General features: G+C 43.4%; 1 protein-coding gene across 1 annotated transcript; it reads left to right on the top strand.

Annotated features, from left to right (window-relative positions):
- Positions 1–2,791: 2,791 nt before the first annotated feature.
- On the top strand, positions 2,792–5,154 carry LOC110226782. The gene is made up of 5 exons (XM_021019459.1): positions 2,792–3,320; positions 3,412–4,143; positions 4,212–4,339; positions 4,416–4,809; positions 4,997–5,154. Exons 1-5 carry the CDS (start codon positions 2,792–2,794, stop codon positions 5,152–5,154), a joined length of 1,941 nt encoding a protein of 646 aa, XP_020875118.1.
- The last annotated feature ends 7,490 nt before the right edge of the window (positions 5,155–12,644 follow it).

Below are 12,644 nucleotides of genomic sequence, written 5' to 3'. Positions count from 1 at the left end.
ATGACAAAGAGACATGGAGTACGTAGTACGACTGATTAGTCATGTGATTATATTTGTGTGGCCATATTTAAGTATCGCAATTTTCACATTGGAATTGACATTTCATACATATCAATTTCCAAGCATGTATAACGCATGGGAAAGGAAACAAAAGATCGAAAGATGTTAAAATTCGTTTTATCATGATAATGCGTATAAAATAAATATAAAATATAATGATGTTCACGTATAAAATACATAGAAATTAGCTTTGTTACGATGTCACATAGTAGGACAGAAGCATGTGAAACATGTGGTCTGCTGTGATCCCAACGAATGGACTGTGTGGAAGGAGTTTAAGCTTTATTTTTCGATTAGTGTCTGACTTTAGTGGATGTAGTTATAATTATTTTGTCTCATATATAATTCCTCTATCAATGTAAATCCACATTATAGTTTATAGATTTTTCTACGAACTTTACTCGGTTATATAGCACAATTTTTTTTAACCTAGCACTATGTTTACATTTGTAACATTTTTTTGTGTAACATCTTTGTAACATTTATTTATAGAAACTGGAACGGACTATTTCTCGGTTCAGTGGATCACCAGGTCATTGAACTGGAACTAATTTTAAAATTTTAATTAATGCTAATTCATGAATTAAAAATTTACCGAAAAGCAATGAACTACTTTTTTCTTTTTCCTCGGTTATTTTTTTTGTCTTGATACTCATCAATATATCCAGTTTACTTGGAAGATGGAACACCTCAGCAACACATACCTGGATCCTTCAGAGAAGCTTAATTATGGCATGTTGATGGTCTCATGGAGTGTGGGCAACGTTAAGAAAAATACCCCCTACGCTTTACTATATCGATGCTCTTAAAAAGATTGCTTATGGAGTGAGAGAACCAATGCTCTCAATCTCTCATACAAACGAAGGCTAGACCCAAATAAAAAAAAAGACAAAGCTAAAATAATGGCAGAGATTGAACTGAACAAGGTCTTCCCAGCCCCGGCTCAAAGGGTGGGGCAGAGGTGCGATGTCCCGGAGTTTTTTTTTAAAATTTATATATAAAAAATGTCCAAATATTTTTTTAAAATATAATTAATATGAGAATTATATTTCAAGAAGCCTAATTTTTTATTAAAAAAAAGTATAAAAAGGTCCCAAAATTTTAAAATAACAATTTTCACTATAAAAAATCCGTAAATTTTTTTAAAAAAATAACTAAATTTTCTTTTTATATATAATAATTGACCAAAAAAATTTTTTGCCTTAAGGCTTCCAAATATATTGGACCGGGGCTGGGTCTTCCCTCGGAAGATTGCAGCTAAAGACCAACAAGGGAATGTCTCAATGAATGTTGAGTATACTTGAATATCCTCTAAGTGTGAAGGATGTGATAAGCTTGGACACAAGATTTCGAGATGCCTTCCATAAGTCGTGCCAAACAGAAGCTATTAAAAATAAAATATCTAATTTATTTAAAAAAACAGGGTGAAAAGTATTTAGAAAAAACAATTAAATAGATAAAAAGGTAAGTAATTTTACCTAATTAGAGAAAATTAAACAAAAGAATCATGGAGGAAAAAAAAAAGCTTTTTCATTGACTCATTGTAAATTCAACCTTAACAATCGTAATTGTGGATGTCGGAATCCGCAATACAAATTTTAAGATGTGTGTCGGATCGTCTAGCCTTGCTAATTCGAATAACAATCGTGAAAAAGAAAACAAAAGAGTGAAGTATATGTATCTGTTTATTGCTCAAGAATTCCCCCCCCCCATACAATGGTTTTCGTTTTCTATTTATAATTACATGATTCGAAACCGAAGTCGCTCATCAAGCCACAGATCTCGCCTTTATTATTGCTTCCGTTTCGAATCTTCCCGATCTAGCAGATCCCGTGCAACCCGCCTTTCATTTAACTCGTGAGATCCCGACGTTTTACTCGAACTGGGCTGGAACTTATTGGGCCGCTCTTTTCGTCCCCTGGACCGGGCCGACAGCCCACTTCGTCTTATTGATCCACTATCTCTCCGGGCCGGATCCGAACTGCGGGATCCGACACCAACAGTTTGCCTCCCAAGTGTTCCGAAGTGTTCACTTCGGGATACTTTAAATAACAAACTCTTCTCGGGCTCGGAGATTTCGTCATTAATTCCGCTTTCCCCGGGATTTGGTTCCTCGACCGAAGTGACGTTCCGAGATCTTAGGGTATAAATTTTCCCGCGGATTGAGGGATTCTTCTCGGGATGAGGGCGGCGTTTCGAGTTCCTAGGGTTTCCATATTCCCGCTAGAGATTCCTATAAATATTCGTTTGGACTCTTCGGGTTCTGCACAACCGCTTCAAGTTCATTCATACTTCGTCGTCTGCTTATTTAAGGTATCGAACCCTCTCCTCTTTTCTCTCTTAACACTCTTCCGATTACGCTTAGTTCTTGCTATTTAGTTTCGGATTCGTGTTAGTTCACCGCCCTAGATTAGTTCCGTGCTAGATTTAGGCCAGAAATCTAAAAGATTTCTCAGATTTTCAGCCCTCTGCTCCGAAATCGTTCGCTGTTCTTCATCTCCTCCGCCGTGTTCTTGATATTTCGGTGAATCGCAACCGTCTTCCGAAGAACATCGACCGCTTAATCTTCCCGGTTTCTGGGTTTTCACGAAGATCTTCGAAGTTGTTCTTGAAGCGTTTTTTGAAGTTATTTCCAAATCTTCAGTTCCAGATCTTCTCACGCTTCCAGATTTTCCTTGATTGTGTTATGGCTCCGAGGAAAAGCAAGAAAATTCGAAGTGAATGCTTCATCATGGAAGGTGAGTTCGGGAAATACTTCTCCTCGGACCTCGACGATAAAAGGCTAGCCTTGATGAAAGGCGTCTACGAGATCCCACGTCAAGTTAAGCTGATAGCTCCAGAATCAAAGGAATCTCCCGAGTTTCCTCCGATCAATCACAGCTGCGCCTTCGAAATATTCTTCTCGGAGTGCGGTCTGTCTTTTCCTCTTCTGGGGATTCTGGTCGAGCTTATGCACGAACTAGGGATTGCCCTACCTCAACTCTACCCAAATGTAGTTCGGGTAGTACTCTGTCTTCAGACTCTTGCTGAAGAGAATGGATACCGGATCACGCTCTCCGACATCTTTCAGTTGTACACATTGAAGAAAGGGAGAACTTCGGGGACCTTCTTTCTCAGTCCGCGAAGTAAATTCAGAGTCTTTGCGGACTTCCCTGAGAAAGACGAGAAATGGAGGAAATCATATTTCTTTTTCCCTGTTGACGAATTCTCCTATGGTCCGAACACAGAGTTTTTTGTCCGAGAATGGACACATCGTCCGGGTTAGATGGCTTTTTAGGGATTGTATTGCATGTTTTTCTCTTCCTAACTTTGCTTTTCAACGAACTAACCCTTTTCTTTTGTCTTTTGCAGTCAAGTTCCCGAAGAAGCCACTTTCCCATACCTTTGCGGAGCAATTCATAAAGATTTGCAATCGCAGCGACCTCTCGTGGGAATTGTTCACCTGCGAACGCATCCGGAGTTCGTGTGCCCGAATTTACTCGCGGTCCGACCTCATTTCTTCCAGCCCTCCCACCTCTCCTGCTGTTGCCACTAACATGTCTCCACTTTCCTATCACGAAGAGAAGAGGCTCCAGAAGGAAAGGGAAAAGGCGAGAGAAGCGAGAGAGAAAGAAGATAAGGCCAGGATGGTGAAGCCCTTAGATGACGGGAAATCCAGATCTTCATCTGGTAAAGGGAAGAGTTTGGGTACCGTAGATCCGGTTTCCGAGTCGAAGACCTCTGATCATCGTGATCAAAAGAAGGTGTCTTCAGGAAAAGACATAATCCGGATCTCGGATTCTCGCTCCTCCCGATCTTCTCGGGAAAAAGAAATTTCTGAAGGAGGCCATAGTGCAACCTCCTCAAGGAAACGCAGGAACGAGGAATCTGAAGTTCCTTCCCTTCAACGCAAGAGTCGTTCTCGTCTGAACGACGAGAAAAATCCTTCCGAGGACGCTGGAACCAGGCTGGGGTCAAAACCAGAAGAAAGAGAAGATTCACAACGGGCCCCGAAGTCCGACCTGCCAACTCAGCTTCTTGTCCTGCCTTCGCGGGATTCTGAGAACCGGGGATCCGTCCGTCACGAGATTCTGATCGCTACTGGTAAGTAGAGTCACTTCGTATTTCTCTCACTTCGACTTCATTTTGACGTTTTTTTTTTACTTTAACAGCTCCTCCGAAGTCACCAGCTGATTTCATGAGGAACTTTACTCCTGTTGGGATGAGGATTCCTCCCTTTAGTGACTTAAAGGAGGTCAACAGAGCGAACTACTTTCGCTTCGCTGATAAACTCGGAGAGGTAATACTTTGAACTTTTCTCCTTATATAAAAATAAGAACTTTTCTTTGTGTCCTCATGAATCTTCGTTTTGACAGTTAATGCTCGAGTACAACACCACCTTCTCCTGCCACGAGTCCCAGCTCTTACCTGTTAACAAGCTGGATGGCCTCAGGGCTCGGGTTGCCGAACTCGAAGATGAGATCCGTCAACTCAAGGAGATGGAGGAGGAAAATGCCAGGGCGATGGCAAAGGCGAACGAGATCCGGGAGCGAATGCTGGAGGCCGAGGGTCGCTGCAACCTTCTTGAGATTGCCAAGACTGATCTTTCCGAGAAGCTGAAGATCGGGAAGAACTTGTACCTCGAGACATGTGACAAGGTTACCTCGCTGGAAGCTGAAGTTAAGCGAAGCGAGGAATGGTGCAAGATCGCTGCTGAGAAACGGGACGAGGAGCTCGCAGCAGTGAAAAAAGATGAAAGGATGAGGCTCCGTGAATTCTATAGCGAACTCGCCTCGGGCGAACCGAGAACTTCTTGAGGAGGTTCTGAAGGGAGAGATTCCGGACATCAAAGCCGAACTAGAGTCGGTAAAGAAAGATGAGGAAGAGGCTGAGAAGAAGGCTCGCGAGGTAAGCGCTCTCAGACCTCAACCAAATGAGTTTACTCATCTCTTTGTAGCGACTCCCCCAGAGCCCGTGCAAGAGACATCTCTTCCCGAAGATGATGTCGCCATTGATGAGTTCGGAACTAACAAGGATCTCATGGTTGGCCAGGAGTTCGAAGCTGCCGTTCTGCCCGAGGAGATGCAGCAGGATCCCGACGTCAAGGATCAATGATCTAGTTCCGTGGTTGTGATGGCTAGTGTGCCCCCCTTTATTGTTTTTTTTTTAACTCGAACCTATTTATCGCTTTTTCCTTTTTGAAGACTTGAATATTTCCCTTTTTTTATAAATCCTTTTGAATTATAAATCCGGAGTATTCGAAAAATTTGAATACCTCGTACGAAAAATTAAGAAATACTTAAGATTTCAACGAGATACGCAGTTTACACGAACTCAGAATTCATTTCTCAATGGATTAGGGAAATATTAAGAACGAGAGTTATGTGGGTGTTCTCAATAGAAAAGATGAGGATCGGGACTCGGAGTCCGCAGAGATCCTTAGTCTGTGTTGAACCAGACCCTTTTTTGCTAAGTAAAACTTAGGCTTATCTTTCAAGAATTACCAGAGGTCTGAGCTTGGTTTCGAGAAAAGTAGTTACGAGCTTCTTCTCGGTTTAACGGATTGCGAGATAATTCTCGGCTTCTTTAAAGGATGTTTAGAAGAGTATAAACATTTTATTTGATTTAGAGACTGCACTCGAAGTTCGAGCTGCCTACGTACCCAAAGGTGGGGATCAAGTCTATCATAGTTCGATTTACAATAATGAAAATAATAAAATACTTAAACAAAGTATCTCTTCAGATGAATGGAATTCCAAGCTCTTCGGACTGCTTTTCCTTCCATGTTTTCAAGGCGATAAACTCCATTGCGAACTACCTAAGTAATTCGATAAGGACCTTCCCTGTTAACGCCTAACTTTCATGCTCCATCTTCGGCTGTATTTTGCTGAATCTTGCGTAACACTAGTGTCCCAACGTCGAAGTGCCGATTTCGAACATTCGAATTGTAGTATCGTGCCGCGGCATTCTGGTAGTTTTGCATTCGAATTAACGAACGATCACGTCGCTCTTCGATTGTATCAATGAAGTCAACCATCTGCTCATTGTTTGTAGCCTCGTTCTGTGGATTGTACATCCTTCTCGACTCGGCACAAATATTTCAGCGGAGATTACGGCTTCCATTCCATACACTAGTGAAAAAGGCGTTTCCCCGGTTGCTCGTCTGGGGGTAGTGCGAATTGCCCAGAGAACGGTTTGTAACTCGTTAAACCAAGCTCCTTTGTGTGCTTTCAATTTTTTCTTCAAAGTAGACAAAACAGTTTTATTCATTGCTTCAGCTTGACCATTACCCTGCGGGTAACGAGGCGTTGATCGACTGAGTCTGATTTGCCATTCTTCGCAGAAAGATTCGAATTGCCGTGAAATGAATTGAGAACCGTTATCAGTAACGATCTCATATGGCAAACCGTGCCTACAAATGATGTCCTGCCAAATGAACTTGCGAACTTGAACCTGAGTTATGTTTACGTAGGCTGCCGCTTCTACCCACTTCGAGAAATAATCGGTAAGAACCAGGACAAATTTCACCCCGCGCGTAGAAACATGAAGAGTCCCAATAATATCCATAGACCATTTCATAAATGGATAGGGCGAAGAGACTGATGATAATGGCTCGGTGGGTTGGTGAATTGAAGGTGCATGCTTCTGGCATTGCTCGCACTTCTGCGCATACTCCTCGCAATCCGCGATTAATGTGGGCCAGAAATATCCGTACTTTCTTACTTTATAGGCCAAAGAGCGACCTCCGGAGTGATTTCCGCATACTCCGTCATGAATCTCTTTTATCACAGTACGGACCTGCTGTCCAAAAATACAGATCATGTCAGGACCCGAGATGCTTCTTCTGTAGAGGATGTCGCTCGAAATGCAAAAACGAGCACTTTTAGCTTTTAGTCTCCGTGCCTCCCACTTATCCGCAGGGAGAATACCATTAAGGATGTATTCTCTGATAGGTATCCGCTAGTCTGCCCCCCAATCCGGAAGCGGTAGCACTGGTTGCAGTGGTTCCGGATTTGGCGGTGTTCCGATTAGTGATTCTACTTCGGAGTTCTGCTCAGTTTCCTCGACCCGTTGTGGTTCTTGCTCCACACTCATCCTTCTATGCATAGACCGTGTTGTCACAAAATTCAGCTCTTCGGTGGCTATGCTGGGATGTTCAATTACTTCGACAGGAATCATTCGGCTCACTGTTACTTCAGAACTCGACGCCAATGCCGCTAAAGCATCCGCCGATGAGTTCTCACTTCGCGGAATTCTAGTGAGTTCGAAACTAAGAAACTTTTTACTCAATTCCTGAACCTGAGCGAGGTAAGCTTCCATTCTGAAATCTTTTGCTTCATAATCACCGGAAAATTGATTAGAAACGAGCTGCGAGTCGCAGAATGCCCGTAGTTTTTTGATACCTATCCCAACCGCTAGGCGAAGTCCTGCAAGGAGAGACTCGTACTCCGCCTCGTTATTCGACGCATTAAATGCGAGACGAAAAGACTGTTCAATTATTTCACCATATGGGGATTGTAATCGGATACCAATCCCGGAACCTTGTTTTGAGGATGCGCCGTCCACATGAAGTATCCAAGGTCCTTCATTTTCTTTGACTTCCATGGAAACCAGAGGTAGTTCGATCATAAAATCTGCGAGGACTTGAGATTTCAAGCTTATCCTTGTTCGGAACTGAATATCATACTCGCTTAGCTCGATTGCCCATTTAACCAATCTTCCTGACTGACTCGGACTATGCAAAATTGCCCTTAAAGGTTGGGTAGTTAGGATAATAACCGTATGAGATTGAAAATACGGTCTTAATTCCGAGCCGAAGTAATTACTGCCAGAGCTAGCTTTTCCATCATCGGATATCTTGACTCCGCTCCCGAAAAAGACTTGCTTACATAGAAAATCGGTGTCTCGTCGTTCCGATCCAATCGCACTAACACTCCGCTTACTGCGCTGTCAGATACCGATACGTACAAGAAAAGCTCTTCTCCTAACTCGGGTTTCGCTAACACGGGAGGTTTGGACAAATAATCTTTTAGATCTTTGAAAGCCTTTTCGCAATTCTCATCCCAGATGAAATTCTTGTTCACTTTTCAGAGCAGATTATAGAATGGAAGGCACCTATCGGTTGACTTCTAGATGAAACGGTTCAAAGCAGCTATCCGCCCCGTGAGTCGTTGAACTTCTCGGATGTTGCGAGGTGAAGTCATCGCCAGAAAAGCATTCAACTGTCGCGGATTAGCTTCGATTCCTCGCTCCGTGACAATGTAACCCAAAAACTCTCCCGACGGAACTGCAAAAGTACACTTGGTCGGGTTCAGTTTCATTCCGAACTTATTCAAAATTGCGAAGCACTGTTCTAGATGCTCAATATGCGAAGTGCTTGATATTGACTTCACCAACATATCGTCAATATACACTTCCATCATTTTACCAAGGAGATCTTTGAACATCATATTCACCAACCGTTGATAAGTGGCTCCGGCATTTTTCAACCCGAAAGACATGACTATATAACAGTAAGTTCTACGGTCCGTGATGAAAGCTGTTTTTTCCTGATCTTCCGGATTCATCAAAATCTGATTATACCCGGAAAAAGCATCCATAAAGGACATCATTTCGTGGCCCGTAGTTGACTCCACAAGTCGATCGATGTGCGGAAGTGGGAAACTATCTTTGGGACAGGCTTTATTAAGATCGGTGAAATCTACGCAAACCTGCCATTTCCCATTTTTCTTCTTGACTACAACAGGGTTTGCCAACCAGTCCGGATATTTGACCTCGCGAATCAAACCCGCATCGAGCAGGCGCTGAACTTTGGCATTTACAGCCTCGGCTCGGTCTGGACCAAGTTTCCTGCGTTTTTGTTTTACTGGTTTGAAAGTCGGGTCAATGTTAAGCTCGTGCAAAATGACTTTTGTATCGATCCCTGTCATCTCCTCGATTTTCCAGGCGAAAGTTTTTTTATTCCTTTTTAGGAAAGTTATCAGTTCGACTCGGAGTGTTTCGCTTAATCCCGATCCTATTCTCACAGTTTGATCCGGATACTCCTCATTAACTACCACTGCCTCCACGAGGTCACTGCTTATCTTTTTGACGGGATTTGCAGGCACCTCGAGCTGTGGTTGCTATTGAATTTTAAGCTTATGACTGGACATGTAACACATCCTCGCAGCTCGCTGACTTCCCAGGATATTGCTTTACTCCGGATTTCATAGGGAATTTCAAGCATTGATGATACGTTGAAGGTACTGCTTTCATCTCATAAATCCAGGGTGTTCCCAAGATAACATTATAAGCAGCCAGACGATCGAACACAGTGAACTCAACCATTTTGACTATGCCTTCTGCGGATACCGGGAGCACAATCCTTCCTAGTGACATTGAAGTTTCGCTAGTAAAGGAAACCAAAGGAGATGGTGGCCCCTTTATATCTTGCTTCGATATCCCCATTCTTGTCAGAGTATCGAGGAAGATTAAATCCACCGAACTCCCAGTATCAATGAGAACCCGAGATACTTCGCAATGCGCAATATCGAGTGTTATGACCAGAGCATCATCGTGTGGTTTGTCAAGTTGACTTGTTTCGCTTTCGGAGAATGTTACTTCGGGTAATTGTTCCTCCAGTAAGTCTGGCCTTCTTGATTATCCGGGGGGGGGGGGGGTTGCCCTCCGTTCGTGTTGCTTGATTGCACTAATGGAGTCCCAAAAGAGCTTGGATCCTCCCATAATCACCTGGATTCGTTTCTTCGGTCCTTTAGGAACATCAGGGGACTGGATCCTTTTGGTTTTTTTGCTAGGAGGAGACGGTTCCTCTGGTTCTACTATTTGCTCCGACGGATGAGTTGGCTCGAGCTCCGAAACATCGATTTCGGTTATTTCACCGGATGCGAACTTGGCAGCCAGTAACCTTCCTAGAGCCTTGCAATCTTTCGTAGCATGCCCATTGACTTTGTGGATCTCGCAGTAGGCGTTTGGGTCACGAATCCACTTGTTACTCGGGAAAGCGCCGTTTTTGTTCTTTGGCGAGAAAGATTGCTTCGCAGGTGAATTCTTCGGAGAACCTTTTGGCTCCTCCCGATCGACTGAGAATGTCCCAGCTCCGGGTTTCTGAGTTTCGGGTTGAACAGGTTTCTTCTGAGGAGGAAGTTGAGCAGGTTTTGGAGCTGCTTTGAACTTTTTTGCTAGAGCAGCCCGCTCTTCTTCCGCGTTTATCCAGTTCGTTGCCCGATGGAGGGCGTCTTGAATAGTGGCTGGTCGGTTAACAACCAACTCTTCTCGGAAGCGGGATTCGTGCCATAGACCGTTCTTGAGTGCAGCAATAGCTGCGGAATCAGACAAATTTGGGATCTGGACCATAATCTCTTTAAAGGAGGTGATGTAAGTCCGGAGCGGCTCTCTGGCTCCCTGTGAGAGGTTCCATAGCTGGGCATCAGTTACATCGCTCTTGATGAAGTATCCGTACTGCATGATGAAAGCAGTGGATAGTTGCTTGAAGCTATCGATCGATCCTTCTTCCAGTTGAGTAAACCAGGTCAAAGCCGGCCCGGATAGGTTCTCGGCGAAGAGCTTGCATAAGCTCGCGTCTACTTCGTTTGGCTCCAAATGTACCCGACCTGCGGTGACCTGAAAAGACGCTAAAAATTCTTTGGGATCTCCTTTACCATCGTACCCCGGAAGTTTGACCTTCCTTTGGTCTTGAATTCGCAGGGCCATAATTCGCGGAGTAAAAGGAGTCCTTCTCGTCTCCTCGATCACTCTATCGACTTCGGGAGCCGAACTGGTGGCTTGATGAACCTTCGAACTCATTTCCCGAATCTGATTTTGCAAGTTCTAGATTTCCGGGTTGACCGGAAGGTGAGGTGGATGGGACTCGGTTTGAGGATGATGCGGGGTGCTACCAAGATGGATGGGGAGAGGTGTTCTGGCTGGAACAAAGGGACCGCCGGCTGAGTTTTGAGGTGCTTGAGTATGACGGGACCCATCTCCAGGCTCACTCTGAGAGCCAAGAGGCAAAGAAGATGGGAGCACGTTGCTCGGGGAAACGAGCCTAGGATCCTGAACCTCCGAAACGTTCGGACCATGAAAATCCAAATGGCGGCGAGGTCCGCCGGTCCGCAAAGTTCCTGCAAGAATTATATCAACCCGATCCGCATAAGCATTATGGACTGACCTGATTTCGGAACAACTTGCTGTGAGGACTGCGATTTGGCTGCCGCTTTGCTCTTCAAACGCTGAAAGCTTCTCAGACAACGCAGTGGTGGCGAGCTGCTGCTGGTCGGTCTTCTCGGACAGATCTTTCAGCAACTTCTTGATCTCGTCGAGGACTGAAGCCGGATCCGCCACGTCTGACATCTTTTCGATTGATATTCTGGAGTAAAAGACTAGAAATCCCCTCCTTCTAGCGCCAAATTGTGGATGTCGGAATCCGCAATACAAATTTTAAGATGTGTGTCGGGTCGTCTAGCCTTGCTAATTCGAATAGCAATCGTGAAAAAGAAAACAAAAGAGTGAAGTATATGTATCTGTTTATTGCTCAAGAATTCCCCCCCTCCCATACAATGGTTTTCGTTTTCTATTTATAATTACATGATTCGAAACCGAAGTCGCTCATCAAGCCGCAGATCTCGCCTTTATTATTGCTTCCGTTTCGAATCTTCCCGATCTAGCAGATCCCGTGCAACCCGCCTTTCATTTAACTCGTGAGATCCCGACGTTTTACTCGAACTGGGCTGGAACTTATTGGGCCGCTCTTTTCGTCCCCTGGACCGGGCCGACGCCCCACTTCGTCTTATTGATCCACTATCTCTCCGGGCCGGATCCGAACTGCGGGATCCAACACCAACAGTAATGACTATATAATTAACAATTGTTTATATATTAATTAGACGCCCATGTTTTGCCTACCCTAATTACCATAAAGCCTTCAAAGTACTATTATTTCGGATAATGGATGCCAGAGACCAATGTTTCAATTTTGTTAACTGAGACACTGCCCTATGCCATCTCAACAACATCAAAACAACTGCACCAAGAGTATAATAACCTCATAGTCCCTCCCATCACTTCTCAGTCATATACTGCCTCAGATACAGAGTCAAGTAAATTATTTTTATTTTATGGTTTCAACATCTTACTCCAACAACGCCCACTTATACATTTGCCACACAACAGTGAGTTTCGTAAGAAACTCGTTTCCTCTTATAAATTTATAATACATTGAGTTTATGTTTCTGATTAAGATAACTGTTATTGCTTCTTAAATTACATTAACTAATTAAATATTAAAAATAATAATTTAAAACGATTTTAGTAATTAGGATATGTTAATTACCAAAAATGTCTAGATTCACAAAGTGATTTATCCCGTTTAGTTAAACTTCCCATTATTATAAGTTATAACATATATAAAGAGTAGACAACCGTGAAAGTTAGATAGATATTATATTTTGGTTAAACTAGAAACCCTAATTTTTTTATTTGAAAACAATGACGATCATCTCTGATCTGCCATGGGATTTGGTAGAGGAGATACTCTCTAGGACTTCGATCATTTCTCTCAGAGCGATTGGATCATAGCTTTACAAAGAAGCATTGTGGTAAAGTAGCCA

Source organism: Arabidopsis lyrata (assembly GCF_000004255.2).
Source record: "Arabidopsis lyrata subsp. lyrata unplaced genomic scaffold ARALYscaffold_26, whole genome shotgun sequence".
In the NCBI taxonomy this organism is placed as follows: Eukaryota; Viridiplantae; Streptophyta; class Magnoliopsida; order Brassicales; family Brassicaceae; genus Arabidopsis; species Arabidopsis lyrata.
The sequence above is the reverse complement of the archived record's forward strand: the minus strand, read 5'-3'. Positions and strand labels throughout refer to the sequence as shown.

Excerpts from the sequence above, each read along its gene's own strand:
- LOC110226782 (XM_021019459.1), top strand. The coding sequence starts at position 2,792 with ATGGAAGGTGAGTTCGGGAAATACTTCTCCTCGGACCTCGACGATAAA. Across the intron at positions 3,321-3,411 it reads AGAATGGACACATCGTCCGG|TCAAGTTCCCGAAGAAGCCA; the intron begins GTTAGATGGCTT and ends TGTCTTTTGCAG. Across the intron at positions 4,810-4,996 it reads AGATGAAAGGATGAGGCTCC|CGACTCCCCCAGAGCCCGTG; the intron begins GTGAATTCTATA and ends ATCTCTTTGTAG.